Here is an 18,131-nt window from a genome sequence, read left to right as displayed (position 1 = left end):
ATGGATCGCCTATTGGAATTGCTCTGGACCGTGCATGATAGCGGTTTCGAGTCCATTGCCAATGGAATTGTACTCGCGAAAACCTCGCGGAACTGCACGGAAGCCTATTCGTCAATGTCGTTCCGCCTTATCGTTCACAACGGTGTGACTCTTTTCGTATCCGTTATCTGTTACCATTTGTTAGAACCTACGGTAGATTGTCAGCTCGAGTTTTATTAGTCGAAGAGCAATAATGTGTAGAGCAAAAATGAAACTAGAAATCCGTAAATAGTTCGATTCACGAATGCTTCTTAGGGGAAGTCTTATTACAATGCCCCTCTCCCTGATGCTGAATTCTATTAGGTGTGTATTCAAGAACGCATTAACATACGTTTAAATTATAATTGTGTTTATTAAGTATTTAGTAAACACAGAATAGGGAATCAATTTTTAAGTACCACTTAAGAAAGGTACGTTTGTTTAAAGATGTATAGTGAATCCAAAAAGTATTTGGTCACAAATACAACACATATAATAGTCCCTAAACCAGAGCTGATCAATGTCTGCACGTACGGGCAGCGATCTTCTTGCCCCGAGGACAGTGTCGCCAGAAGAGGGGAAGGAGCACAAGTTGAGGGGAAAAACTTACCCTCTCTCTGCTCGTACCGGAGTATGCACGACAGAGACGAAACGTGTCACGCGACCGGGCAGCGACGGAAGTGTGGGGAATAGCGCGGTAGAAGGGGAAATTAGAGTGCGAGAACAAGTCTTGATCTGGCGACTCTGCTTGGGCATATACACAGAACGGCACGGCGGACGCGAAGCCACGCCTCTGCGGGCAAGGCTGCATGCATTTGTCACACGCATTGTCACAGCTACGTGGCCAGCTACGGCTGAGCTGCCGACTCCGCTAATTGTAAGTCACATGTCCGTAGCTTTGCCCGTTGCTGTACCCACTGGCATCGGCGTGCCCACTTGCCCGCTAATACACTCCTCGTCGAAAAGATAGCCCAGGTGTGCTATCTTTAATTTCTCAATGACGCATGTAAAATTTTTCGTCTGTAACGTACAATATCAAAACAATATTATGAGCTCAGAATATGCGGCTTGCTGGAAATAAATCACAATGTCGTAGATGTTTGTATACAACAAAGAAAAACTGTTCCATACTAAGGTCGAAATGATAGCACACTCTGTTAATATGTTTAGAAATGCTCAGTATTTCATGATCTATCAACGAGTAAAGATTACAGTACAATATTATATAAATTTGTAAGTATGGGACGCGGAAAAAAATTAAACGAGTCTGAAAAAAAGCAAATTCTTGAACTAAAACAGCAACAGTTATCAGTAGCGAAAATATCGAAAGTAATAAAAAGAAGTCGTAAAGTAATACACAATTGCTTAAAAAAATGTTGAAGATTATGGCAAAAAGAAAAGTACTGGTCGACCGTCATCGAGCAATTATGCGTGTAGCTTCCAACTCGCAGTTAACAACGAAGCAAATAATGGAAAATCTAGTGTTAGTGCCAGTGTTTCGAGTGTTCGTCGAGTTCTATTATCCTGCAAAAATATTAAGAGGCTAAAATTAAAAAAGAAACCTCCGTTAACAACGAAACACAAAGCAGAACGTTTACGCTTTGCAAAAGAAAGAGTGCATTGGGAAAAAAATGGAAAAGAGTACTATTTTCGGACGAAAAAAAATTTAACCTGGATGGTCCTGATGGGTTCGAATATTATTTTCATGACATAAGAAAAGGGACAATGTCAGCAATCCGACGACAAATGGGAGGAGGCAGCGTAATGGTTTGGGCCGGCATCGGTTATTTCGGCACGACAAGTATCAAGTTCATCAATGGGAGAATGAATAGTGTCCAATACATAAATTTAATCAAAGAACAAATAAATAATCATGCAGAATGCATCTCTGGACCTGATTACATCTTTCAACAAGATAATGCATCTGTACACACATCAAGATTGGTCCAATCATATTTTAATGAAAATAATATATCTGTTTTGCCGTGGCCTGCACGCTCCCCGGACCTTAATATTATTGAAAATTGCTGGGCAGAACTTGTTCGCGGCGTATACCCGAATGGAAAGCAGTATCAACACGTACAAGAATTGAAAAATGCAATTGTACGCGAATGTCAAAATTACATCCAAAAACTATATAAATCGATACCAAATCGTACAATAGAAGTAATAGAAAATAAAGGAGGATGTACCCATTATTAAATAAGTATATATGTTTGATAAGTAATTATTGTTAGTTAAAATTTATATTCATTATTATTTTCTTATTGTACATGTGCTATCATTTCTTTCTTAAAGTAAAACAATTTTTTTTTGTTGCACACTAAACCTTATAATATTTTTAATTATTTTCAACGACCCGCATATTCTGAGCTCATAAAGTTTTGATATTATACGTCACAAACGTAAAACTTTACATGCGTCATTGAGAAATTAAACATAGCACACCTGGGCTATCTTTCTGACGAGGAGTGTAGGCATATTGAGCAGCTCTGTTCTAAACTGTTCTTCTTACTTATTTCACCTCTGTAGTCTTTAATTTTCCTATCCCCCTGTCACTTCATTGCATTAGCCTCCCTCATTTTACTAACTGGTTAAATATAATTCATATATCTAAAAATTAAAAATAATACGAGTTGATAAGAGACGATCGATCTTACTATATCCAGGATTTAGAAAAATGTGTCTCCACGAAACTTTGACGAATTTTTGTTTGGCTAAGATTGGTCACCGTCACAAAGTGAGATGCTTGTTCATGCTTTACGAGTTCGAATTCACTTGAACGTGGTGTAGCGAAACTCAAAGAACTCATTGGGAACATGTTCAAGTTTAACAAGTTGTCTGATTGTTCGACCAAGAAACTCGTCCACTTTTGAACTTCCACTCGATCCCGGTAAATGACAGTTGATTTCAATTAAACATATCCCAGATCAATGCTCCAGAAGAATGTTATTCGCTGTACACAGTGAAAATGCAGCAGAAATCAAATATGTTTAACCCTGTGCCTAATTTCAAGTCCCAGTTTTGTACAATGTAATGGACCCCATAACAACAGAAACACACGCAACTCCAGTCTATACTACATGCAGTATAGCACGCAGGGTGTCTTGTCTAACTTGAGCAGTTAAAATATGTGGCTCGGTTGCTTTTCATGATACGGGAAAAAATATTCAGAGAGAATGACCGGTGCAAAGTAGCATATAGTCTGATTGAGAAACATGTGGTTGACATATAGTCTATTATGATATTTTTGTCAGTAATTTTGTTTCCTTTAAGAACTTAATAGGGTTTTCCACCGTTCAGCTCATAGAAAGGCGAGTTCAACGATACAAATTTATGTTGACCTTCACACGACCTTAAAGGAGAAAAATCATATTTATTCCAAAAACAATCTAAACTTTATATACTGTAGCTGTTTGTTGATATTTTATTTCAGCTTATCGAAATTTTATTTCGATAATATACTAGATTCGTATTGCGCATAGTGGTCGAAGACAAAACAAACTTGTGAGACAACCAAATAGGTTCGATAACTAATTATGCTTTTATAATTCCTCAGAAGATAGAGGAATCGTACGATGCTAAAGTTGATTACTGTCGAAAGAATTTGACTGTTGTATAAGTTTGCGCGTGCAGTTCGTTTAGGAACATACGAGTTCTAATTCAGTTTAACACTAGGTTTACGGAGCACTAAAAGCGACTATTTTGCATTACTTCATAAAAATAACAAGAACGTGCTACCCACATTTTTAGTAATATTTTTAAAATAATATATACCTAAAGAAATAAATTTGCTAAATAATTTCTTATGTATGCATCCTTAGAATCTTAATAATATTTAATTAAAAATATTAGAACCCGTCATTTTGACCGGTCCCGTAAATCTAGTGTTAATGTACTAGCCCCACAACTTCAACTCTGCCAACGGAATTTAGTCGGTAGTAACGACATACGATGAGAAATCAATTAAAGGTCTTTACATCAGGCTGTACGTAGCGTATTGATACCGAAACTTCCGGAGCATCGTCGAAAGCATAGGACGATGTGATGTTACGGAGTAAAGTTTGCAACAACTGCTCCTGACGTTGCTGCGTTTCTATAATATACAGTAAGTACATAGGTCTGAAAGTTTGACCCCTTCTCGAAACCGTTGTGGTAACCGAAAGTTCATAGTTCATTCGGATTACTTTCCTTAAGAATTTTAAAAAATCTGTTATAATGGCAAGGACAACCGTCTGAATCACTTCTATTCACACTTAAAAGCATGTGGACCACGTGTCTCTTTTTTCGCGTTAAGAACGTCAATATTCGTTTTATTATTTTCATTCAGAAACAGAATGATTCATGAAACTTTTAATTTATGGTAGTACACATGGATTAGGTACGCATACACGTATACAGCTAGATACACTGTCTGGCATAACTACAGCACCACTAAAATTATCAAGCGATTTGAACATTTATACATATAGATTTTCAAATGATAACAGCGTTACGTGGAAAGAGTTAAAAAGAAATTATAGAGGGTAGGTCTCCGCATATTACCACTTGATTTACATGGTATCAAGAGTGGCACATTCTGATGTTAATAGTTTTTTTTTTATAGGTGGACACGTACAGGATATATAAAGGTCATTAACTTTTTTAAAAATGGAAACATATATTTCTTGTTGTAACACTTAACGAATCTTGATAATCTTTACAAGAAAGTGTTAACCTACTTATGTGAAAAAATCGATACTTCTTCATTATTTGTCTTCCCTTCTCTTCTTCTCTTCTAAAATACTTCTCCAATATTTGCGGATGTTAAGTTGTAAATGATCGTCACATTGAACCTCTCATATCTCTTAAATAAATCATTTTTTCATGAAAGTAGGTTAACACTTTCTTGTAAAGAATATCAAGATGCATTAAATGAGGCAACAAAATAGGTTTCCATTTTTTGAAAAAGTTAATTATCAAATGTTAATTAATAAAAAGACTGTTAACGTCAGAATGTGCCCTTCTTGATACTGTGGTGGCAATATCACCACGTACGCCAATGCATATATTTCTTCTAAGAATTTCTCTTTCCTTTCCAACTCTGTCACGCTATTATTCTCTATTTCCTGTCTGCTAGTCGTACGTTTGGTAACCGGCCCTTCACGAATTTCCAATGCATCCTTGAGAACGTCGCCAGGATTCTGGTTTTCGTTAGTCTCGGTCCTTCGCCTACCTCTTAGCTTTCTCTGTTTATGACTCTTTTCCGCTGTCCCTATCGCTGTCACTGTCTTCTCAAGTTTTCCTTTTCTATTCTCTTTTCTTTTTCTCCCCTATCTTTTTGCCTTTTCTAACTCCGTCGTGTTTAAGATTACAACGAGAGTCGCCAGTCGATTGTAAGCTTCTGGATATTTGGGCTGTTCGTTTTTAGGAAGAAATTATGCGCGCGTTTGTGTCAAATAGAGTTTATTTCAAACTTAACAAATGCCCTGTCACCGGCCGAACTAACCTTGGGTGACTAGTTAATTTGGATACAATGAATTGTAGCGGTGGTACGGTATGGCGCGATTACTGACTCGAATACTTGTGGTCTGATTCTGAAGCCGACTTTTTCTGATGCCGACTTTGCTGATTCTGCCGCTCTGCTCCGAGGCCCGCTTACTTGTCACCTCGGTGGTGACGCGATTTTTTGGCCATGGGCCCGTTTTCGGGGGAAGAATCATCCCCATTCGTTGATTTGACTTGAGGGCGGAGGATCTTCTGAAACAGCCCTCACCGGTGGAGGAGGAAGTCCCCACCTCAAGTCAATAAGGGAGAGTTCCCAAGATGCGCGATTTATGGGACCCCGGAGCAGCGCGACGAAGGCCTAAGTGGCCCATGTACGCCATGCTAGCCAACTGGCTAGCAGCTAATTTATTGCCCCTTGGCCGAGGTCCGGTGACGAAGACCAAGGGCTGGAAAAAATGTGCGTTTACTGTCTCTGGTTTTCGTCCGTTTGACGAAAACCAGAGACACGGTTATTGGGGTTGTAGCGCAACCCGAGCGTGCCTCGCGTCGTGCGGAAGAGGATTTACGACCCCTTCCAGAATGTTCGGAACGTTTACAACATCGCCGGTTGGCACAGCGGTTAGGGCGTCGGGCTACGGAGCGGATACGCTGGTGTTCGAATCCCGTCGGTGGGAAAGTTTTTTTTCCATACGTCATCTTTATTTTTTCAATTTCTTATATGGTTTATTCATGTGATTTTAACAATATTTTTTTAATGTTTTAAAAATATTGAGGTAACATTTTGAACTAACTTTTATTTATATCACTCCGATTTTACTTCGAATTTAATGATATTATTTTCTTGGATTAGGCAATAAATTAATATTTATATTATTATGTTCGTCCACGATTTCTGCCTGATATGAAATTGCTTGTGAAAATTGGTAAGATTCCGTGAAAAGAATTTTTAAATCTACTTCTGTCATTTCCAGAAAATCAAGAGTATCTACCGAGGATACTGTTCGAAATGGAGTCTTTTTGCAGTTCCAATTGTTTCCAATTTTTGGAAAGGTTTTGTTGTCTACTCGTTTGTGTAGAAGCTGGTACTTTTGACCTAGTATACTATGAATTGCCTCTGCATCCCACCGAAAATAATGAACTTCCTGATCCGTATCATAAATGTCCACAGAACAAGTCTCTCATTCAAGTAACTATAAACGGGAATTACTTCCTCATGTACCTTACAATAAAGAGGAATGGCTTAGGCTTGTAACGAGTCCGTTTCCCGGCGGATCTCGTCACCACGGATTCCTCGCGGCCGGATTTGGCTCGCCGTGCCAGGGTTCTCGCAGGATAACGCGAGGGTTACGGCGGGGTCGCGGACGGTCGGGCACGGGTGATTAACGACGCGAGTATTTCAAACGTTCGTCACTGTCCCGGCTTCGCGTTTCGGCGGTCGGCGGTCGCGGTTCGTGCCTCAGGTTACGGCGGGGTCGGGGCCGTACGCGGCGGCGTATCCGGACCAGGGTAGTTTCGGCGGGCGGAGAGCCCGTGCCCCAGGGCGGCCGGCGAGGGGCCGGCTGCGGGTGGTTCGCTCTCCGTGGGTGTGTGGGCGGGAGCGGAGGTATCGGGTTAACGGGAAGGTAAGGTACTTACCCGGGGTCCGGTCCTCGATCGCTCGGCGTTCGGGGCGGCTCTCCAGGTGATCTGGCACGCAGCGGCGTAGATCGGTGTTCGCGGGTCGCGAATAACTCGGCACACTCGCGGTTCTAAGATTCGCGGGCAAACTAGTATTCCGCGAGAATCGGCGGGCGGTTTCTCGGCGTCGGAACAGCGCGGGTCGATCGTACCCGGGCGGTCGATATCGGCGGCTAGTAAATACGGTTCGATCCTGCGACTGATCGCTATCGCGGCGGAAAACCAAAGAGACCGTTTTCCGGTCCGTCTCTCTCGTCTTGCCGGGCGAGGGGGTGCGGTGCGGTACGGTTCGCGGCCGGCTTTTCCGGTGTCGTCACGCATCCGGCGCGCCGGTGTCGCATCATGGCGGGTTCCGGTTCCCGCCAAGATCGGTTCGGTGATGCGGGGCTCGCGGGGGCGCTCGCGGGTACCGGCGGATCTCGGTATCCGTCGGTCGTGTTCGGGGGCTCGGATTCGGGCGCGTGCGGTCAGGAACAGGCCTGGCGCAGCCAGGTCTGTTACAGGCTTATTTGTACCTGATACCTCACTTTCAAAATAGTGGTAGTATGTAGCCCTTTTCTCTCAATTTGACAAAAACCAATACTTTGCTGCGTGTTATTTATTCAGAGTTCTTCTTATTTCCTCCCTAATTTCTGAAGACGCAAGGCTTAGAAACTAGATTAATGAATTTTAATATTCACAATGTTAAACAGGACCGCACTGATGAACATATACAATTAGAGAATCGAGGAAATAATAGATACTGCAAAACTATTTTTGTATGTATTTTAGTTAAAAATGTTACCTCAATATTTGTAAAGAAAACCGCGACACAAGTATGAAAGTGTCGTCGCTTCTCTTACGATTGGAATCTGTGTTACCGACGTGAGAGGGAGCGAGAGAAGAATAAAAGGAGAACGTGAGAATCACAGTGGAAGCACAGTAAAAATTAAAAACTAAAAGAGGAGAAATAGAAATTGGAATAGGAGCTTTAAATGTTGTTTCTCTTTTGTTCTACAGGTAGGATTAATGGAAAACCAATCATGTTGTACATAGTGTAAATAAAACTCTTTTGTTCTACAGAGAAACGCAATTGAGCCTCATTCTAACCTAAAAGAAGAATAGAGATAACCTATTACATATTTTTAAAACATTAAAAAAATATTGTTAAAATCACATAAATAAACCATATAAGAAATTGAAAAAATAAAGATGACGTATGGAAAAAAAACTTTCCCACCGACGGGATTCGAACCCCAGCGTATCCGCTCCGTAGCCCGACGCCCTAACCGCTGTGCCAACCGACGATGTTGTAAACGTTACGAACATTCTAGTATATACCGCACAAAATACAATCCATTTTTTCTCTTAAAACATTTCTTAGGTCAAACACTTACTTGTTTCAATGTAATAATGTTTAAAATGACTTAATATATACCTGCGATAAAACCAACAAGTGTAACTTTCCTCCAAATAGCAGAAACGGCGGAAAAATTCGGTTTTTCTTGTCTGGACAAAAAGTGCCCACAAGAAAAAATCTAAAAAAAATTGAGGACACTGCCTGTTATGGTACTTTATCGGGGCACTAAACAGCAAAATAGCATGTTTTCATATTTTTGAGAAATGTACATTTTTCCGATTTTTTGGAGGTTTTTCATTTTTTGCGACCACAGTTTGCAAGAAAAAAATCTGAAAAAATTCTCAAAAATCTGTCTTAGAATCCAAAATATATCACATTTTTTTCAGAATTTTAGGAAGCATCAGAGTGTGGGAAATGCGCGGAAAAGCGCGAAATCTAATTTACCCTGTAACTACCCTCACGGTCAAGATAGGGGGTTGAAATTTTGCTCAGAGGCGTTTTTTTGGGTCAGCTTTCGAATGGTTCATTAATCATTGAAAAACCTCTAAGGGCAGTTTTGACCATCTTAATCGGCTAGGCCCTTTCGAATACAAATAAATGAAATCTATCTTTTATTCGTGTTGGTATGTAGTAAAGGGCCTAGCCGATTAAGATGGTGAAAACAACCCTTAGAGGTTTTTCAATGATTAATGAACCATTCGAAAGCTGACCCAAAAAAACCCCTCTGAGCAAAATTTCAACCCCCTATCTTGCCCGTGAGGGTAGTTACAGGGTAAATTAGATTTCGCGCTTTTCCGCGCATTTCCCACACTCGGATGCTTCCTAAAATTCTGAAAAAAATGTGGCATATTTTGGATCCTAAGACAGATTTTTGAGAATTTTTTCAGATTTTTTTCTTGTAAACTGTGGTCGTAAAAAATGAAAAACCTCAAAAAAATCGGAAAAATGTACATTTCTCAAAAATATGAAAACATGCTATTTTGCTGTTTAGTGCCCCGATAAAGTACCATAACAGGCAGTGTCCTCAATTTTTTTTAGATTTTTTCTTGTGGGCACTTTTTGTCCAGACAAGAAAAACCGAATTTTTTCGCCGTTTCTGCTATTAGGAGGAAAGTTACACTTGTTGGTTTTATCGCAGGTATATATTAAGTCATTTTAAACATTATTACATTGAAAAAAGTAAGTGTTTGACCTAAGAAATGTTTTAAGAGAAAAAATGGATTGTATTTTGTGCGGTATATACCAGAATGTTCGGAACGTTTACAACATCGCCGGTTGGCACAGCGGTTAGGGCGTATTGGATTATAGATGCGTTAAATGCGACCAACAACATTGGATTATAGATGCGTTAAATGCGACCAACAACACAACCCGGGCGAGTGTAAAAGATCCTTAGCGTCCCCCACAGAAAAAGCAGAGACACCCCCATACTGCACTAACTGCAAAAGCCATGGACACCCTGCCTCATACAGAGGCTGCCCCAAACTCAAAGAAATGAGGGAGGCAATCGCGGCCAAAAAAGATACACATAAAACAATAAGCGAAACAAAAAAACAAATAAAATCCAACTTCGTAAAAACTGGAGTAGCATACAGCTCCGTAACAGCCAATACCATCACAAAAAAACCACCCACCCAGGCGCACATAGTTCGAACACACAACACAGACTCCACACCCACCAATCAACCCCAGAACAACTTACTCGAACAAATTAAATCCATAATTGACGCCGCAGTCAACACACAAACAGCTCACTTACGCACACTAATCCAGGACAACAGCAACAAAATTAACACAATAGCTCAAGCTCTAGACCTGGAACCCTAAATGGCCCATAACACTGCACACAACACCACAGCCACAGCATCAACCACAAACACCACCACACTTCACGAATTAAAAATAATAGAAATAAATGTAAACTCCCTCATTTCAAACGAAAAAAGAGCAGCACTAACCGACTTCCTTTGCACACATGATCCGGATGCGGTCCTCCTATGCGAAACAAAACTAAACCATAAGCACCGACTTAATTTTAAGAATTACACAATAATAAGAAACGACAGGCCCAACTCGAAACAGGGTGGGGGGACAGCAATCCTAATAAAACGGAATCTCAATGTCAAGACCATCCAGCTAACTAACAACCACTCCTCGTCGCTCGAGGCAACAGCAGTAAAAATCAAAATCAGGCAAAAAAACCTGTACCTAATTGCAGCATACGCCCCCAGCAGTAACAAAAAAGAATTCACATCAGACCTGATCACAATCTTCGAAAAATTAGAATTACATAAAATAGACAACTTTTATATACTGGCAGGAGACTTAAACGCAAAACACACGGACTGGCATAACATATCGAACAACAATAGAGGCGTCACCCTAAGGAAATGGCTACAACACAACGAAATACAGTACAAAGTGACTCTACTTAACACCCTTCTACCATCCTTCCCTAACAGCGGATCATTTATAGATATCTGCCTGGCAGATAACAGAATTAAATTCCTCAGACTACCCGCACCCGGAAGACTTAACACACATGAATATGACAGTGACCACAGGGCGACCGAAATGACAATCACATTAGACTCAAACGAACCACTAATAATAGACGAACAAATCCATAGCGCGAAATACAATTACAACAAAACCAACTGGCAAGACTTTCAAGAAAATCTATTAAACTCAGACAACACAATAATTCCAAACACAAGAAACTTAACAATAGACGAAATCGACAATTACATAGAAAAACTGAACACGAGCATCATCTCCGCCATAGACAACACAATACCGCGCATCTCAAACGACTACAACTCTACAGACAGATACATCACACCGACCATAAAAAAATTAAAAAAACTAAAAAGCACACTAATAACCAGATTAAATAGAATGACAGCAATCACCAACTACACCACAGCGAACGACACACCAATAGCACTAACCAAATACACACTAAAAATAATTAAAAAAGAAATAAAAAAAGCATTCCAAAGATCAGTAAGTGATCACTGGAGAAAGAAAATAGAAAACATCTCTACACACAACTCTAAAGACTTATTCCCGTCAATAAACAAAATATTCCGAGCAAAAGAACAGAACACCATTAACACGCTAAAAATACACAACAGCAACACAGATTTGATAACAAACGCAAACATAGACAGCATAAACACACAAACAGACGACTCAGGCAACCTACTAATCACGGACATAAACGACAAACTGAACGTATTAGGGGCGCACTTCGAGAGCGCACACACACAGAACAACAGCATGGGTAAACCCGAGCTGACGGACATAATAACTCAAAAAATAAACACACTAAAAGCAGAAATAAACGAGGACAGACGAAACGACTTAACAGTATGCACCTTCTCAGACACAAACAAAGCGGACAACCCAAACTCAGACGATACGCCGACAGACTTCTTCACCTCAACATACGAACTCAGCATCATTCTTAAAAAACTGAACAACAAAAAATCATCAAGCTTTGACAATATCCCGAACATCATCTTAAAACACCTACCCCCACGGTTCATCTACAACTACGCCATAATTTTTAATAACTGCCTTAACAGAGCACATTTCCCGGCTGCCTGGAAAACGGCCAAAACAATCTGCTTAAAAAAAAAAGACAAAGACGATAGCAACCCCGCCAGCTATCGCCCAATAAGTCTTCTGCCAAATATCAGCAAAATTTTTGAAATCACAATAAACATTGCAATAGAAGCAGTTTGCGCAGAAAAAAAACTGATCCCGGACACACAATTTGGTTTTAGAAGAGGTCACTCAACGGTACATGCAATTTCGAAATTTACCTCGGACATCTGCTGGGCAAGAAACGCGGGTGAATGCGTAGGTGCAGTGTTTATAGACCTCGAAAAAGCTTTCGACACGGTTTGGCTGGATGGTCTCTTCTTCAAGCTGTTAAAGAAAAACTTCCCTCCACACCTCATAAAAATTCTCTGGAACATGGTCCACAATAAGAATTTTCAGGTAGTGGAAGGAACAAACACCTCACCTAGTAAATTCAAAGTCCGCAACGGACTACAACAAGGCGCGGTCAATTCCCCCATCCTGTTCAGCCTGTATATAAGCGACCTGCTAAACTTGTACGACCTAAATGACGACAACAAAAGAGGGGCAATAGCTTACGCAGACGACCTTCTAATATACATTAGCGACAATAAACCCTCCATATTACAGACTAAACTACAAGACCTATTCGACAAAATACAGAACTACTTCGATTCCTGGAAATTAAAAATTAACACCAACAAATGCGAGACAATCCTTTTCAGACCGTACATTTCAACAAACTCAGACGCAAACGGAGACGTACGAAAGAACGCCAGACATTTTCACCTACGGGACAACAGAGATGCTAACATCCAAATCCCACACAAAAAGGTTGTTCGTTATTTAGGCGTACACCTAGATTTTAAGCTAAACTACATCGATCACGTCAACACGCAAATTATCAAGGCGCAAAAAGCCTTCGCAGCTAATAAAAGATTATTCTACTCAAAAGAGCTCGACGCAACTGTCAAAATCTTATGCTATAAAACGTTAATAAAACCTATAATCTTCTACGGCTTCCCCATCTGGTTTAATATAAGCGCCAGCACTATGGAGAAAATCAGACTCATGGAGAGAAAGTGCCTTAGAGCATGCCTAAACACTTATAGAACGCCCGAATCCAACTTTACGAAATATATAAGTAATCACAAACTTCTGCTCAAAGCCCAAATACCCAGGATAGACATACATTTGTTAAAACTAGCCAGAAACCACTGGGCCAACACACGTAAAATACACAATAACAGCTTAATATTCAGTTCCACATACCCCAACCCACTATACCACGAATACACGAGACACACAGGCTACATACCACCAGAAGCATTCTTACACCTAGACAGCACAGGACTCATACAAAACATACACGGACACCCAATAATATATCACTACAACAGAAAAACCTACAACAAAACATTAACATACAACAACAACTGCAGTATAAACGACACAAACATGCGTTTCCGACACAAACTCACAAAATACGATACAGAAGACGACCACAGAGAAGACACAAAAAAATACTGGTGGCTTGACGAACCACCATAATTAGTGCAATAGTGACGCCAAAGCCCCATAGATTAAGAAACCCAAGCAGTATTAGCAGTAACTGTAAGCGTAAGATTAAGTTAAAAGTAAGTTCGAACCTGGCTCAGGTTTAACACCAAAAAGCGTTAAACAAATTAGAAATTACACAGCAAAGTGTAACTCATGACCCTAAATCATCGAAATCCACACACGCCAAAGATGTATGTACAGTCTATTCACCCGTGCCCGCTGTACATAAGCATCCCCGCTAGCTCTTAAGAAGATTTACTGCCGGTCCTTTTGTTTAGTCTTTTAAGTTATTATTCCGTTATACTTTTTTTTTAGCGTTTAAGTTTATTGTTCCGCATTGTAAATATGTATATATGTTTGTTTGTTTTGTTATCTGGCACAATAAACGCTTTGTTGGAAAAAAAAAAAAAAAAGCGGTTAGGGCGTCGGGCTACGGAGCGGATACCCTGGGGTTCGAATCCCGTCGGTGGGAAAGTTTTTTTTCCATACGTCATCTTTATTTTTTCAATTTCTTATATGGTTTATTCATCTGATTTTAACAATATTTTTTTAATGTTTTAAAAATATTGAGGTAACATTTTGAACTAACTTTTATTTATATCACTCCGATTTTACTTCGAATTTAATGATATTATTTTCTTGGATTAGGCAATAAATTAATATTTATATTATTATGTTCGTCCACGATTTCTGCCTGATATGAAATTGCTTGTGAAAATTGGTAAGATTCCGTGAAAAGAATTTTTAAATCTACTTCTGTCATTTCCAGAAAATCAAGAGTATCTACCGAGGATACTGTTCGAAATGGAGTCTTTTTGCAGTTCCAATTGTTTCCAATTTTTGGAAAGGTTTTGTTGTCTACTCGTTTGTGTAGAAGCTGGTACTTTTGACCTAGTATACTATGAATTGCCTCTGCATCCCACCGAAAATAATGAACTTCCTGATCCGTATCATAAATGTCCACAGAACAAGTCTCTCATTCAAGTAACTATAAACGGGAATTACTTCCTCATGTACCTTACAATAAAGAGGAATGGCTTAGGCTTATTTGTACCTGATACCTCACTTTCAAAATAGTGGTAGTATGTAGCCCTTTTCTCTCAATTTGACAAAAACCAATACTTTGCTGCGTGTTATTTATTCAGAGTTCTTCTTATTTCCTCCCTAATTTCCGAAGACGCAAGGCTTAGAAACTAGATTAATGAATTTTAATATTCACAATGTTAAACAGGACCGCACTGATGAACATATACAATTAGAGAATCGAGGAAATAATAGATACTGCAAAACTATTTTTGTATGTATTTTAGTTAAAAATGTTACCTCAATATTTTTAAAACATTAAAAAAATATTGTTAAAATCACATAAATAAACCATATAAGAAATTGAAAAAATAAAGATGACGTATGGAAAAAAAATTTTCCCACCGACGGGATTCGAACACCAGCGTATCCGCTCCGTAGCCCGACGCCCTAACCGCTGTGCCAACCGGCGATGTTGTAAACGTTTCGAACATTCTGGTATATATCGCACAAAATAAAATCCATTTTTTCTCTTAAAACATTTCTTAGGTCAAACACTTACTTGTTTCAATGTAATAATGTTTAAAATGACTTAATATATACCTGCGATAAAACCAACAAGTGTAACTTTCCTCCTAATAGCAGAAACGGCGAAAAAATTCGGTTTTTCTTGTCTGGACAAAAAGTGCCCACAAGAAAAAATCTAAAAAAAAATTGAGGACACTGCCTGTTATGGTACTTTGTCGGGGCACTAAACAGCAAAATAGCATGTTTTCATATTTTTGAGAAATGTACATTTTTCCGATTTTTTTGAGGTTTTTCATTTTTTACGACCACAGTTTGCAAGAAAAAAATCTGAAAAAATTCTCAAAAATCTGTCTTAGAATCCAAAATATGTCACATTTTTTTCAGAGTTTTAGGAAGCATCAGAGTGTGGGAAATGCGCGGAAAAGCGCGAAATCTAATTTACCCTATAACTACCCTCACGAGCAAGATAGGGGGTTGAAATTTTGCTCAGAGGGGTTTTTCTGGGTCAGCTTTCGAATGGTTCATTAATCATTGAAAAACCTCTAAGGGCAGTTTTGACCATCTTAATCGGCTAGGCCCTTTAGTTGATAAGATAGTAAATCGTCGTTGTAAGAAAGGGAGTCAGAAGGAAGCGTATTGAATTCGTTCTGGCTTCCTTTCGGGTCTCTTGCGCAGCAACCTCCTCGTGGTGAGACCCGGGCAATCGGTATTATTCTCTATTTGTAAGAACCTCTAGTAATCTTACAAATGCTCATTTATAACTTTGCGATAACATTTGAAAATAGAATTTAAGACTTGCTAGTTATAAAAACTTGTGTATGTAATTGAACTGTGTCTGAATTTACTTTAGGCTACCTCGGGATGAGCTGAAGGTCCTTCAATGCTCTCCTTGTTTACTCTTGGCCCATCTTCACCTTCAAGGCAGCTCTCTTTCAATTATTAATCGAAACACGCAGTTTTTGTTTCAGAATACCTTTTTATTCAATGAAAAAGGGTTAGTTTGGCTCTCGTGAGCCGGTTAGATTTCGCACTCTTGTGCGTGATAGGTAGGCCGCACTCGTGTGCGGGGTTAGCTTGGCTCTCGTGAGCTGGTCTTAGGTTTGGCTCTCGTGAGCCGGTTAGATTTGCACTCTTCTGCATGTTAGGTAGGCCGCACTCGTGTGCGGGGTTAGCTTGGCTCTCGTGAGCTGGTCTTAGGATGGCTCTCGTGAGCTGGTTAGATTCGCACTCTTCTGCATATTAGGTAGGCCGCACTCGTGTGCGGGGTTAGCTTGGCTCTCGTGAGCTGGTCTTAGGTTTGGCTCTCGTGAGCCGGTTAGATTTGCACTCTTGTGCATGTTAGGTAGGCCGCACTCGTGTGCGGGGTTAGCTTGGCTCTCGTGAGCTGGTCTTAGGTTTGGCTCTCGTGAGCCGGTTAGATTTGCACTCTTGTGCATGTTAGGTAGGCCGCACTCGTGTGCGGGGTTAGCTTGGCTCTCGTGAGCTGGTCTTAGGATGGCTCTCGTGAGCTGGTTAGATTCGCACTCTTCTGCATATTAGGTAGGCCGCACTCGTGTGCGGGGTTAGCTTAGCTCTCGTGAGCTGGTCTTAGGTTTGGCTCTCGTGAGCCGGTTAGATTTGCACTCTTCTGCATGTTAGGTAGGCCGCACTCGTGTGCGGGGTTAGCTTGGCTCTCGTGAGCTGGTCTTAGGATGGCTCTCGTGAGCTGGTTAGATTCGCACTCTTCTGCATATTAGGTAGGCCGCACTCGTGTGCGGGGTTAGCTTGGCTCTCGTGAGCTGGTCTTAGGATGGCTCTCGTGAGCTGGTTAGATTCGCACTCTTCTGCATATTAGGTAGGCCGCACTCGTGTGCGGGGTTAGCTTGGCTCTCGTGAGCTGGTTTTAGGTTTGGCTCTCGTGAGCCGGTTAGATTTGCACTCTTGTGCATGTTAGGTAGGCCGCACTCGTGTGCGGGGTTAGCTTGGCTCTCGTGAGCTGGTCTTAGGATGGCTCTCGTGAGCTGGTTAGATTCGCACTCTTCTGCATATTAGGTAGGCCGCACTCGTGTGCGGGGTTAGCTTGGCTCTCGTGAGCTGGTCTTAGGTTTGGCTCTCGTGAGCCGGTTAGATTCGCACTCTTCTGCATGTTAGGTAGGCCGCACTCGTGTGCGGGGTTAGCTTGGCTCTCGTGAGCTGGTCTTAGGTTTGGCTCTCGTGAGCCGGTTAGATTTGCACTCTTGTGCATGTTAGGTAGGCCGTACTCGTGTACGGGGTTAGCTTGGCTCTCGTGAGCTGGTGTTAGGTTGGCTCTCGTAAGCCGGTTAGATTCGCACTCTCGTGCATGTTAGGTAGGCCGTACTCATGTACGGGGTTTGTCTTCTTTTCATCGTCTTCCATTTTGGTTCCTTGATTTTATTGTGTCTAATTATTATTAGTCTGTTTCAGATAAAGGATAACAGATGTGAGCAAAGTTATCGTCGAACGAAGACACCGCATCGATCGAAGATTTCACATTATTTATAAGTTAGTATTAGTTGTCGAGCAATTATTGTGTTAGACTCAGTTTGTTAAATTCGCTAGTTGATTTGGGTCATAGCCTTCTGCTCTGATTATTTTATTGTTGCCTCGCGACTCAGAGCCTTCTGCCTGATTCGTTTTTCATCTCCCGTGAATCGGAGACTTCTTCTTCGATTCACACCTTTTACTTCGCAATAATTACTCGATATACGCTAAATGGTAAAGTGACCTTTTCCGTCTGTGGAAAAGTAATCTTTCCCATTTAGCGAACTGCGAAATTTAGTTGATAAGATAGTAAATCGTCGTTGTAAGAAAGGGAGTCAGAAGGAAGCGTATTGAATTCGTTCTGGCTTCCTTTCGGGTCTCTTGCGCAGCAACCTCCTCGTGGTGAGACCCGGGCAATCGGTATTATTCT

At 40.6% G+C, this 18,131-nt stretch overlaps 1 protein-coding gene across 1 annotated transcript; it reads left to right on the top strand.

The window, feature by feature from the left end:
• The first annotated feature begins 310 nt into the window (after positions 1 to 310).
• On the top strand, positions 311 to 13,660 carry LOC143364146 (uncharacterized). Its single transcript, XM_076804643.1, has 3 exons — positions 311 to 342; positions 9,865 to 10,024; positions 10,649 to 13,660. The coding sequence occupies exons 1-3, from the start codon at positions 311 to 313 to the stop codon at positions 13,658 to 13,660; spliced, it is 3,204 nt and encodes a 1,067-aa protein (XP_076660758.1).
• The last annotated feature ends 4,471 nt before the right edge of the window (positions 13,661 to 18,131 follow it).

This window comes from Halictus rubicundus, unplaced genomic scaffold (genome assembly GCF_050948215.1).
Source record: "Halictus rubicundus isolate RS-2024b unplaced genomic scaffold, iyHalRubi1_principal scaffold0295, whole genome shotgun sequence".
Lineage (NCBI taxonomy): Eukaryota > Metazoa > Arthropoda > Insecta > Hymenoptera > Halictidae > Halictus > Halictus rubicundus.
The sequence above is the reverse complement of the archived record's forward strand: the minus strand, read 5'-3'. Positions and strand labels throughout refer to the sequence as shown.

Bases quoted from the DNA above. Each gene is read 5' to 3' on its own strand.
- LOC143364146 (XM_076804643.1), top strand. From the start codon at position 311: ATGCCCCTCTCCCTGATGCTGAATTCTATTAG. The intron at 343-9,864 runs GTGTGTATTCAA...ATTGGATTATAG, and splicing joins CTGATGCTGAATTCTATTAG to ATGCGTTAAATGCGACCAAC. The intron at 10,025-10,648 runs GCAATCGCGGCC...CTCAATGTCAAG, and splicing joins AACTCAAAGAAATGAGGGAG to ACCATCCAGCTAACTAACAA.